Source organism: Haliotis asinina, chromosome 15, assembly GCF_037392515.1.
Source record: "Haliotis asinina isolate JCU_RB_2024 chromosome 15, JCU_Hal_asi_v2, whole genome shotgun sequence".
Classification (NCBI taxonomy): domain Eukaryota; kingdom Metazoa; phylum Mollusca; class Gastropoda; order Lepetellida; family Haliotidae; genus Haliotis; species Haliotis asinina.
The window spans coordinates 12,906,739-12,920,480 of NC_090294.1; the positions used below are offsets into that span (position 1 = coordinate 12,906,739).

Here is a 13,742-nt window from a genome sequence, read left to right on the forward strand (position 1 = left end):
GCTCTCTCTGCAAGCATGTTTCTAAGCAAATGCTTGTGTGCCTGCGTGCGTGTCTGCGTGATATACAGTAAATAGATCATTAGATAGCTTAATAGTAAGAAATTGATTTATTGTAAATAGATGTAGAGGATGCAACAGAAGATAATAATGGAAACATTGTTATAAGTTTTGCTGATTGTATGATAGTATGAAAATTCTGTACTATATGCACACTGTCCAATATACTTAATTATGAATTTATTGTACATATAGGATATATGTTAAAAAGGTGTTATATTGGAAGTTGTTAATATAAATAGTTTATGTTGGATGTGAGATAAATTCTCTGATGAGGTTTTTCAGAGGCATGTAGGAGCTGGGTTTCAAGACAGAATATTGTGGATGTCAGCTGCTTCTTTTTTCTATGTGCAGCATTTCTGGGCTATTCCTTGTCCCTTCATCATGCACCTGACAAAAGGGCAAGGAAAAGACCAGAAACATAGTGTATAATCTAAAAAGGATCTGACATGCATAGTATTTTGTCTTATACCAGTGTATGAAACAAGTTAAAAACCCAACCGAACATTATGGCTGGTAACTTCAAAATGTTACCAGCCCAAAATGGAATTTAGCTAGACCAGATCAAGACATGGTGAATTTACTAAGATGTATGCAAACATCTAAAATTTTCACCAGACCATTGGGCTGACTTGCTGTAAAGTTTGACCATCTGTCAGATATCTAGAATGTCTGAGGCAGTCAGACAAGCCTTGTTTCATACACTGACTCAGTCTCTGATACATCCTTGAAACAGTATAAGTTAGAATCGGCAGTACTTTCAGCTGACATGCAATTAGGCATGGTGGTGGAGTGTGTACTGTTACTGTCATAGTAGTGAACATTCCCTTTCATGATATAGTTAATGGTTTCACACTGTTCATTGTTAAATAAGTATTTTTATACACCAATATTCTTCCTTTGAGAAAAGTGCCTTAGATCTGTTAAAGGAACTGGTTATTTTGTAAGTATTTTGTGAGTTTATCTCCATGTATGCAGATAATAATGCCCAGTATATATACAGACTTTACAAAGTGTGAGACCCGTGAAGTTCATGGAGTAGAATAGGCCTTCAGCAACCCATGCTTGCCATAAAAGATGACTGTGCTTGTCGTAAGAGGCGACAAACAGGATCGGATGGTCAGGCTCGCTGACTTGGTTGACAAATGTCACCGGTTCCGAACTGCGCAGATCGATGCTCATGTTGTTGATCACTGGATTGTCTGGTCCAGACTCGATTATTTACAGACCGCCGCCATATAGCTGGAATATTGCTGAGTGCGGTGTAAAACTAAACTCTATCACTATACAGAGTGTGAGTGTGGAGGTTAGTACATATTTTCCACACAAATGAGCTTGTTTTACTTGTTTATGTTTATGCTGACATATATCTTTTTAATGAAGATTTTTTTAAAAAGCATCCTGCAGAATCAAATAGTTTGAGGCACACATGTTTTGTTTGATAAATACCCAGTCATACCCCAGAGCCCATCCACCACTGAAACTCCCAACAAAGTATAGGACAAAAATAAATATTGGGTCTCTTAGTCAGTGTCTAAAAAATATACTCTTAAAAAAAACGAACTTGACATGTTTTGTAGTTTATATGGTGAGCGCATGTAACTGATTCAAACATGACATCAATGCTCAATCACTTTACAGATTTCCAAATGATGATAAACAAGTAAGTTTTTGGTAAACCCACAGAGTGGCTATTAAAGCCACTTAGAGTAAAATGTCAGTATCTGGTGTGACCACCGGAGCATCGATAACAGCTTGGCGATGGTGACCCACAGAAGAAAGGTGATACCAAATGGTGCCTTTCAGAATGTTTTGATACCTTTTCTGACATGCTGTGTGAAGTTCCTGTAGTGTATGAGGTGGCGTATTGTGCTGGCACAAACCTTGATCAAGAGTATCCCATAGATGTTTAATGGGGGACAAATCGTGTAAGACCAAGGTCCCCCCGAATGTTGTTTTCCATAAGGAAGTTCTGTCAAACACCCTTCACCGTGAGGTCAAGCATTGTCATGCTCCAAATATCGGCCACTGATGTTGATAACAGGAACGAGGTGATGTTGAACTGGTCTTCTAGCAGAAAGTCTGACTTCCCATGACGTTTATTTTTTCAGTCGTTTTGACGTCTTCAACCATTCCCCCCCACATTATGGGATCCAACATGAATCAGTTTGTTTCAAATATTTTCTTAAAATTAAAATTTTTCCAATGTCAGGTTTCCTTGTTTGAAGAGTATAGATAAATAGCTTTTGTTTACAGACACTGGTCAGTTGTATATTTCTCAATTTTAAGAATTATGAGTCAGTTTAAGGGTTTGATTAATGATTTTTATATAGAAGTTGATGGTGTACACATTGTGCACATATTGTGGACAATTACTAGACAAACTATCCATATTTTGTACAAAGAAACATGTCAAAATTGTACACAATTTGCCAGCAATATTTACATACAGAGAGTTTGCCCATGTACACCTTTCCAGAAATTACTGAGAAAATCTTTGTGTACTAACACTGATAAAAACAATTAAAATAGGTATTACATTATTTAGTAAGATACTCGATACTCTGTCTTGAATTGGGATTAAGCAGAAAACAGTTCAGTACTACAGGTCTTGACTCATTAGAGAATGTATGGGAACTAGTAGACAGAATAAAGCTAAAAGGACAAAATAATGAGGATATGAAGAAAGGAGGTTCATATCCTGTCACGCAATTTCCTTCCAAACTTTGATCAGAGGTGTACCATGGCGCATTCAGTATATTTCAGGGCAAGGAGGTCTCACAAACGGCTCTTAGACTAATCAGATATATGTCAGTAATTTTTTTGTACAAGTTAGTCAGTACAAGTTAGTTGTGTACAAGGTCTGTACAAGTCACAACCAGTATTAAAGGTTCTGGACAAGTGGCCACAAGTTCTTCTCTATCTCTGTCATATTTCCAGAAAAGTCCCATTTATGCAATTTATAAATATATTCATATGTTGATTTTCTGTTACACTGCTTGTTGATTGCACAGGTTTTGAGGTCTAATAAAGAATGCAATAGTTTGTGTTAGTTGTCCATAATGTAAGATGCAGTTGGTTTGATCTTGTTTCACATTTGACAGGAGGAATATAATGTGTGCCAATCAGCTATTGGATGACTTTCATTTAAGGTCAAGGTCACTAGAGGTCAAATTATGAAAACTGGAAAGATTTAGTGAAAATCATCCTGTTAAAGTGAAAAAGAATGGATACATTAGCAAAGTAAATATGTCCCGTACTTAACTGGTTGAAAACAGTCACAGACACACCAAAGGTCAAAAACATAAGTATGAAAGAAATACAAAAGACAAACTTTTTATTTTTGCCACTATGAAACATGTATGGGAACCTGTTGGGACGGGATCGGGTGGTCAGGCTCGCTGGCTTGCTTGACACAGGTCATCGGTTCCCGGTTGCGTAGATCAATACTTATGTGGTTGATCACTGGATTGTTTGGTCCGTACAGACCGCCCCCATAAAGGTGGAATATTGCTGACTGCAGCGTAAAACTAAACTCACTGACTCTGCATGGACGGATGATGTCAGTTGTGGATGTTTTGCAAGAACTGAGAGAGCGGGGAGGTTTGGGGATATTTATCTATGCGTGTGGCAGGTCTGTCGTCCGACCTAATGGCGATGTTTTTCGCCAGCCATAATTTGTGTCACGCGTTCACTAGATCTAGCTAGGAGCATGCTGTAAAATTATCCTTCGTGCAATACATAGATTGGATTGTCGGGGATAGATGGTTTGGGTTTATTGTTTGCTTGTTCTTTAAAGCCTCCACTCCACCCAGTTATCTGACGGTTGTCTGCAAATCATAAAGTCTAGACCGAACAATCCAGTGACTGACACCATCAAACTAGTCAATTGGGATTCTATGACGGGTCAACCAAGTCAGCGAAACTGACCATCCGATTCCGTTAGTCGCCTCTTACGTCAAGCATGGGTTACTGAAGGCCAGTTCTAACCCAAATATTCATGGGTAAGATGATTATTCATACGTGTACGTCAAGTATATCAGCAAGAACAAAATAAACAACAAAGGCATACAAAAACATCCACTTTATTCCGTCTTGCACATCTCACGTGATAGTTAATGCTAGTGCAGATATAGAAAATAGTCATATCACCACGTGTCACCATGACAACTGTAAAGTACATCCCCATTCACAAAGTGTCTGTGCAGCCTATGTACACGATACCCACCAAGAACGTGAGCGATAGTGTACCACTAGTTGCGGAACCAACAAATAATACGGAAGTACTTGCTGAGGTGGAAATGAAGACGTCCGCAACATAAATCATTCTGTGGAGCGGTTAACAGAATTTATTACCCGTTGAAGATACTGCAGTGTAATATGTTCACTTCAATGTTACACTAGTGTAATACCGCTTGACGTATGACGTCAACATGGTTCAAAGTTGTGACGTCACAATGCTAATGTTGATGTCGCGATTTTACTAGATCTTGCTTGACTTGAAAGCTGAGAGTCCTCACACTGTAGGCGAATTCGCCGCAGTTTCTGTCAATTTATGTTGGCGAGTAATAAACAGAATACTTAACTCGCTTCCGTGAAATACCATTTTCATTAAACTCGTTAAAGATTTAGTATCAAACTCGCTTTCGCTCGTCTGATACCAAATCATTAACTGGTTTAATAAAAATGGTATTACACGGAAGGTCGTTTAGTACCATCTATACACTCAATGTCATTATTACGGGGTCACGCAGGCATTAAGTGATATGGCACATCATTCACAATAATTTATTGTAACTTGTAACAGTGCAGTTCAGCTGTACCTGGGAGGCACCAGTTGATACCCACTTTGACTTTTAGGTTTATATTGCACTTTGAGCGATCTTAACAAATGGTTGCTTCCGGCAAGTTTTGGGCAGCGTTCCCATCACTGTCACTCTTGCTTTTATAGTTGTTACTTTGTAATAGTCCACACTCAACATACCTAGCTGGCCCTTTAATAATCACACTGATTGCATATCCACTGTTTTGGAGCAAAATAATACACACGATTCCACATTTTCCGATATAATGAAATTATGTCTTGCTTTTCTGAGGATATTGCAATGTTTAAAATCACTTAATCATGAATATATTAATGATATCCTATGGCAAAACAGTAGCTGAATTCAACCAGTTATGAAATGGGACGATTTGCAAAATAGTGCGAGATTCCTTTTCCATAGACATTGCGTTTTGTTCTAAAGACCGTCAACTAACAAAGGCAGCCCGTCGTTTCTGTGAGCAGTTTGCTAAGAACTTGCATCCCCGTTGAAGTGATCATCATATTGATCTTTCTCACTCCTGTTATACATCCAAAGCTGGTAAATCTTAATACTGTTTGGTCTCTAGAGGCTAATTTTTTTTCCAGAAATGCTGCGATCGTGTTGAAACATCAAAATAGCGTTCGTTATGTGTCTGAAGGTATTTTCTCACCCTTTCAAATATACTATTTTGCGAAACTGACAAGCTATGTAATGGATCTTGTTTATGATAAGAATTCACAACAGAATCATGAATCATGTTTTAGGCATTGGTCGCATCTCACCAATGCTGTTGTCAGATTACATTCGGGAATGACATAATACCAGCTTTCTTTTGGCGGCTTTTAATTGATCGGATTTGAAGAAGGAGAATAGCTTACTTTCAGAAAGAACATTTAAATCGTTTCTTAAGACAAGCATGAAACACTGGGCACCTCTTTGACATAAATTCATACATGATTTATTATACATACACACACGAGGATATAAACAGTACAAATTGTCAATATATTGCCCACTTACTTAGGTGTTATTTTTCTTATTAATGATATTCAATGAATAACAAACACAAATGAATCTCTGTTCAATAACAGTGGAAATTTTGCCACATTCTGATGAAATGGTATTATTGTGCCACGCAAGGCGGTGCCGATACCACATGCATGTGAAATAGCATCGTCTCTACCAAAGTCCGTGTTCAGGGCAGAATGAACGTGTAATGGCACCTTCTCGAGTTTTCAGCTACACGACTATGTTCTGTAAATCATCGAGTCCTGAACAACAAAATCTAGAGACTGAAGTCATGAGCATCGATTTGCGGTATTGGGATACCAATGTAACGGTCAAACCTTCGGTCATGACCAGCTGAGCACGATATGAAAAGTAATAATTGCTGAGGACCACTTGTAACCTGACCGTTCACAGGGGACTGAATTCGCTGAGCACTGGTTCACTTCCTTATGTGAGTGAGTTTAGTTTTACGCCGCACTCAGCAATATTCCAGCTATATGACGGCGGTCTGTAAATAATCGAGTCTGAACCAAGCAGTGATCAACACCATGAGCATCGATCTGCGCAATTGGGAACCGATGACATGTGTCAACCAAGTCAGCGTTAGTCGCCTCTTACGACAAGCATGTTCGCCTTTTAAGGCAACTTCTTTATGCAGCATTGTGAAGTTGGTATGATAGAGAAGAACAACTATTATGTATAGACAATTTTTAGCATCCGTGGCAATAAAGAAGTTGTCTATGCATAGAAAGGTGTTTCTCTTTAAGACGAATGTGATTATCCTAGACAAGGAGATTAAAATACTCGAAAACAAATTTATGGCTTTTAAATAAACTGTTTGTAAATATTTAATATATTTACGTTACAAGAGACATTATCCTGGCAACACGAAGTGATTGTATCAGGTTTTAATATTAATACAGCCCGCTATAATAGAGCCTATATACATTAAAATAACATTCATAAATATTTACAAAACAAATATGCATTTGAACTATAACAGATAGATATAACTGTGTTAAATATGTACATGTTCAGAAATGAAACGTTTAACAAATGGCATGTTAATCAAACATAACAACTCGTACCATTGACAAACACTACTGCTCAAAACATACTTCCTCTTGGTTGTGGCTCCGAGGACGTACCTTTTAAACAGTACTCATCATAAATACTTTTCTTGTAAAAATGCTGTAACATTTCGTGATTGTAAATGTTTGGAGATTTACTGGCAGGGTCACGAATCCCAGCGTCTCTTGAAAAGAAGACATACCGGAGAAGGACCCCGATGCCTCACAGAGTATTCAGCAAGGCATTCAGATCGTTTTGCTCATATTCTGGCATATTACAATGGCCAGTAGCCATATTCTCGAAAAGTTCGTAGCCATAAGAATTCTCAATTTCGATCGTAGTCAATGTCTCGAGAATGGCTTTAAGAACTTCGTAGGGCTACGAACGTTTCGAGAATAGCTAGCCTGATCTGGACAAGGCCAACAGTGACCGTAAGAAAGAGATTTTAGTCGCTCCTTAGACAAACATGAGATACCGGGATCTTGAAAAATGGAGTCCACACAACGTGGCATTAAAGCCACGAGGGGAGCCAAACTCTGGAAACACTCTGTCTATAGTACGTAATGTCATCGCAACACTGTATCTATAGTGGTACGTAATGTCATCGCAACACTGTATCTATAGTGGTACGTAATGTCATCGCAACACTGTATCTATAGTGATACGTAATGTCATGGCAACACTGTATCCACAGTGATACGTAATGTCATGGCAACACTGTATCTATAGTGAAACGTCATGTCATTGCAACATTGTATCTATAGTGATACGTCATGTCATTGCAACACTGTATCTATAGTGATACGTAATGTCATGGCAACACTGTATCTATAGTGATACGTCATGTCATTGCAACACTGTATCCATAGTGATACGTCATGTCATTGCAACACTGTATCTATAGTGATACGTCATGTCATTGCAACACTGTATCTATAGTGATACGTAATGTCATTGCAACACTGTATCCATAGTGATACGTAATGTCATGGCAACACTGTATCTATAGTGATACGTCATGTCATTCCAACACTGTATCTATAGTGATGCGTAATGTCATGGCAACACTGTATCTATAGTGATACGTCATGTCATGGCAACACTGTATCTATAGTGATACGTACTGTCATTGCAATACTACCCATAGTGATACGTACTGTCATTTCAACTTTATGACAACGCACAAAACCTTTATAACCACCCGTTTCTGTTACAAATCATCCGAGTCGCAATCATTCCTTGTATTGTCTGCATAAAGTGATCGTGATAGATTGCTATATATTTTAGATATGTTTTTTTTTTACTGTGCGTATTGATACATCCCCCATTTTACTCCGATCAATATGTCGGACTTGTGGCGTTCTCTGTGTTTCAAATCAGTAACCGGCCCCTGAATTCTTCTGTACGTCTCTAACGCGTCCACGTTATTCGAAAAAAAAAACCACAAGCACAAATGGATCCGGGATGTTTATCGCAGCCAAATGGTGTTATCACTCTGCATTATCGAGGATGGTATTTACCCGGACGAAGTAAATATGGGCATCAGACATTAAGGGTCAAATGAGCATTTGGGAATGCATACATGGCTATAGCAATTATGACCTGACACAATTTTCAAGGTCATGGTCAGTTTGTCCGTGGAGCTGCCATGTATATGTTCGTTTGCATGAATCAAACAAAACAGCCTAGTCAGCTGCAAAGAGGAACAAAATAGCAACACTACAAACAATGAAATAAACCCGCTGTTTGGGTTTTACCGAGAGAAAAGTCACAATTAAAACAGATTTGGATTTGATGAAAGAAAATAACGCCCACTGAAGAATCCATTAAGTCACGCACCCTAGATCCTTAGCCTTTGATACCATAACCATTCAATAAATCTGCACAAGGGACACGCATCCTACTGAAACAGAGACTTCTCTGCTCTCTATAGCGCCACCTAGATGTCCTGCATGTATCATTTCAATACAAATGCTTCTGTCACCAAGTAAGCTGGTGTCATTCATTGAAATCGTCATAAGAACGCCGCCATACGAAACTGGATGAGTATAAATATGCAACTCATATCATTAACAACAACAGAAAGTGCTCATGTGCATTTCCTTTCCTGGAATATAACTCACATATTGCAAAAAATGACCTGATGGTGATACTCTGGCTGCGGTATTGTCATATTTCTCCGGAACTGTTATTGCCTACGAAATATAAAGGAGAAAACTCAGCCAAATATTATACAACAGATACACCCCTGTGTCACGAGGATGGGTATCAAGACGGCTCGGTGTCTTCTGTCTCTATCTTCTGCTTCTCGGGATCGTCTGATAGTGTCTTCTGCTTCTCCGATTCCAGGTCTGCTAGTTTTTTCCGCTCTTGCTCCTCGAGACTTCTGAAATACAGAAAAACCATAGATATGAGACATTATTAATTTACTGTATTCTGCTCAAATACCCTCGAATGTAGACGGTTTTTGATTATATTCACAATTTACTTCGTTCAGGAATTCGATCGGTAGACAAACCCTTCCTCCTGACCTTCTAGTTATGGCGGTACATCCCCACTACTCATGATTTCTTAAGAACGACGTGTGAATGAAAACGACTCTTTCGCACCTAATGGGGGTATCACCGTAAATAGAGCTGACTGCGCATATGCTGGAATGCAGGTAAAGCTGGAACTCGCTATGATGCAGATTAGAACTGACGCCCGTGCTTATCACAAAAGGCGATTAATGAAGACGGTTGGTCAGACTTGGTGAATGCATGTCATCGTATGTCATCTGTGTCCATTGATTCTCATTTCGGATCGGAGACCCCGTGGGAAACTAATACTTACTTCTCCCTGTTGTACGGTGTAAAGTTTTTTCCTATACTCTTCAGATAGATCTGCAGCTCGTCCATTTCCTGAAACAGAAGTATGCCGACCCTTGATTACTTCTGTAGATGCATTTATCATATTGATACCAAGTCATCTACAAAAAATGGCATGATCCCAACTAAACCATTGGCGACAAAGAGAACTGGATAATCGCAGCTATTTGTTATTTCCCCTTCCCTTGAAGTCTTTTATCAGTACATCACCCTCCCCTTGTTCCGTGTCCACAGATGTCCCAGTCACTCCCCCGCCCCGTGTGTCACAGCCCCACTCCCTACATCTGTCGATGACTGGGACATCACCTCCCCTTGTTCCAAATCCATTGATGTCCTAGTCACTCTCCCGCCCCGTGTGTCACAGCCCAAATTCCTACCTCTGTCGATGACTGGGACATCATCTCTCCCTTCCTGGAGTTCTGTTTCGCGAGTCTCTTCTTCTTCTTATGCAACGGTTTCGTTTCTATGATCATCTCCTCGAGTTCATACGTGGGGTCACAGTTGAGGTGATCCTTCTGGAAGCACAAGATGCCCCTCGTTGTACACGAATCAAAGAATATAACTCCGATGACGGAGGCATTAGTCACAATTAGTATACACACAGTCAGTGGGCACCATACAAGTTTGCAATGCTGTAAGGATACGAGAAGTAGGATGGGAGCATTTCTAGCTCACAAGTTGGTATGCGATCACCACAATATACATTCACGAATGAAAATTGTCACACTTTCTTGCTGTCATCTGTGACATGTTGGATCTACTGTTTTATCTTTAATTAGATTCTTATTGTATCGTGACATTTTATCATTGTTTTCCGCAACACACGGAAAGTAAACAACACACAACTACGCTGGGCGTTCTAACGCTACCTCTGTCAGGCGACTACAGTATTGTCAAGTTCAAAAATTAGCCATTCCCTACAGCCGCGGTAACGGAGACATTCGTCACAATCTGTACAAACCCGATTAGTGGGTTTTCAATGCTGTAAGGATGCAAAAAGTAGATTACAACTTATTATACGGCTGTATATGCGATCAGCAAAATTAATATATTCGCAATATACGTTCCGAATGAGGACTGTCTCCCTTTGCTAGTACAATTTGTGACATGTTGGATCAAATCCTTTATGCTAAATTCCATCCTTACTGTATCATGATAGCGTCATTCTTGCCACCAGTTTGGTGCACAACAGTCACATGCATATGCTTATGTTCGGCAATCTAACGTTACCACTGTCAGACGACTACGATAAATGTTAGGAAAGACCCATGCTCAAAATTCTAAAATCCGTGAAACCCACTTTTTACCCTTTCTCCTCAGTCCTTTCAATGCTAAAACCCTATATAGTAAATAAAACAAGACTTAGTAAATATTTCCTCAGGTTCAAGAAGGCCTCATCTCATTGGGAAATCTTTTCAATTAAAAGAGGGAAAATGTTTCTATCAAAATTATATATATACTAACTAACTCAGGAATTATTAAGGAAACCAGGCTTTTAGTCCAGTCCAATTTCGTTAATCTGGCAGTGATCTGTTTTGGAACTATTTTCATTCTGGCAACACAGCACTGGCTCTTTTTGAAAGTTTGCGCGGCAAGATATATGAGTACAGTCTACTGGTACATCATGCAATATCACTACGCTACTGGGTGGGATAGGTGTGACGTAAGAGCCGAAAACAACCGAGTAGACACAAGCCTGTCAACTTGAGTTATTAATGTGGGACAGACTCACAGAAGGCACAAAAGCAGGTTTGACTTCTTTCCTGAGCACGCGGTCCAAGTCTGTGTCCGCCATGAAAGGATGTCTCCGAAAGCCAGACAGTGTGGACAACCTCTGACTTGGATCCACTTCTAGTAACTGAAAACATGCATTAGAGGTACAGTCATGGAAGAAAATAAAGATCATGGTTTATTATACAAATCTGTGTGCGAGCATGCGTTCTATCGGGGATTCGAACCCACACTCTCGGACAGGACTCAACCAAAATGTGCTGGAATTTGTACTTTACTCAGGAAATGTAACCCCAAATATTATATACACATTTCGTGTCACCACTTTCTAAGTGGCATTGGGTGTCGATATTGCTTCTTTGTTGTTGTTCCAAAGAGGCGACTAACGGGATCGGGTGGTCAGACTCGCTGATTTGGTTGACACACGTCATCGGTTCCCAATTGCGCAGATCGACGTTCATGTTGTTGATCACTGGATTGCCTGGTCCAGACAGGATTATTTACAGACCGCCACCATACAGCTGGAATATTGCTGAGTGCGGCGTAAAACTTACTCACTCACTCACTCACTCACTCACTCACTCACTTTGTTGTGAAAATTAATGATACGTATGTTACAGGGAAGTGGGTATTGTTGCGGGAGTTGTAGAAAATAATGGGTAGGTTTGGCATTTGGATAAACAGTGAATAGTTAGGAAAATGCCATGTGTTGTTATGACTGGGAACAATTTGTCTGAAAAGAAACGCAAAATTACACATCTCAGACATTTACATGCCGCTTCTATGTAGCAACCCTTGCCTTGAACGAGATTTATCTCCCCTAGTCCATTCCTTGGGACGTCGTCTCACACAGATGGCGTTTCATTATGATTTTGTTTGCTTAACGCCGCACTCAATAGTATTCCAGCTATATGGCGGAGGTTTGTAAATAATTGACTCAAGGCTAGACAATCTAGTGATCAATTGGATACGATGACTTTTGACAACCAACTCAGTGAGCTTAAGCGGAAGATCCCACTGATCTACTGCTAGACACATATTAGATGATACACTTGGCTGCTACAGGTAGCTTGACGATTATGCACGTGCAACACATTCTAATCGTGACATGAAATCAACACCGCTACTGATTAACACCTGTCTCGCTACTGTGCAACACCAGTCTCGCTACTGTTTTACACCTGTCTCAATACTGTTAAACAGATTTCAGTAGTAGTAACAAATGTCCAAGTTAGGAAAACATGGGCAAATATTTCATTCTCAGGCAAGGGAGATAGCATACAATGTTATCACGTATATGGACAAAAATTGTGCAACCAAAGCAGATTCTCTTTTACAAAGTAGCCTTGCTACTGGACTCTCAACGGCAACTTTAAAGCGCATTAAGGCAGAAGGTGGTAGGAGTTCGAGTGGACCTACATTTATCAGTCCCACCAAGTTGCGCAAACCCAAAACGTGCAGTTACAAACTTGATGATTTCGACCGGTGTGCAGTCTGTCAATTTGTACAAATTTTATATGGCGTAAAAAAACAACTACCCACTCTGGATACGATGTATGATATGGCAAAGTGCCAGTTGAACTACAAGGGTTCTAAGGAAAGTTTTCGAAAAAGCTCAAAGACATGGGGTTTAGGTGGCGAAAAACGCAGTCAAACCGTAGACTTTTAATGGAACGTAAAGACATTGTTTCCAAGCGTTTGCAATACTTGCGTGCAATAAAAAAATACAGAGAAGAAAATCGAACACTCATCTTTATAGATGAAACATGGTTGCATGTACACCACACTGTCCCAAAGTGTTGGCAACATGAGGCTGAAGTCGTAATAAGTTGTCTGTATTTTATATTTTTTAGTCACTGGTAAATCTACTGAGTCTGGTACTGAGTAATCCCCAAACCGACAAATTTGTGTACAAAGATATTTCTCACTGACTTATCAATGTGAAAAGGTGTTTTTAGTTTTCTGTACACAATTTTGGTGACCATAACAGAAATTTGTAAATATTGTTTGAATACTAACCATTTCTCTGGAACCGGTTATATAAATTTCCAAGACATGTATTCCCGGTCTATCACCAGCGGAATTATGGACGAAAATCAGCCCGTACAGAGAAATAGGTACAAAATTATGGGATAAAAATATTTCCCCCTTGCTAATCTGATTTAGCCACCACCATTCAGTAGCAGATAACCTTTAACATATT

The 13,742-nt window shown here is 39.5% G+C and overlaps 1 protein-coding gene and 1 long non-coding RNA gene across 2 annotated transcripts in view; one reads left to right on the top strand and one right to left on the bottom strand.

Annotated features, from left to right (window-relative positions):
* The first annotated feature begins 224 nt into the window (after nucleotides 1-224).
* LOC137265725 (uncharacterized) lies at nucleotides 225-3,102 on the top strand. Its single transcript, XR_010954937.1, has 2 exons — nucleotides 225-285; nucleotides 317-3,102. It is a non-coding gene; the product is annotated as an uncharacterized lncRNA (long non-coding RNA).
* Nucleotides 3,103-4,126: 1,024 nt separating this feature from the next.
* LOC137265147 (serine/threonine-protein kinase 32B-like) overlaps nucleotides 4,127-13,742 on the bottom strand; it is a 130,534-nt gene continuing 120,918 nt past the window's right edge. The window contains exons 8-11 of the mRNA XM_067800466.1: nucleotides 11,541-11,666; nucleotides 10,186-10,323; nucleotides 9,774-9,841; nucleotides 4,127-9,327 (exon numbers count right to left, since the gene is read on the bottom strand). Of these exons, the coding sequence (XP_067656567.1) occupies nucleotides 9,210-9,327; nucleotides 9,774-9,841; nucleotides 10,186-10,323; nucleotides 11,541-11,666 (450 nt within the window). The 3' untranslated portion in view covers nucleotides 4,127-9,209. The remainder of the gene's footprint in view (nucleotides 9,328-9,773; nucleotides 9,842-10,185; nucleotides 10,324-11,540; nucleotides 11,667-13,742) is intronic.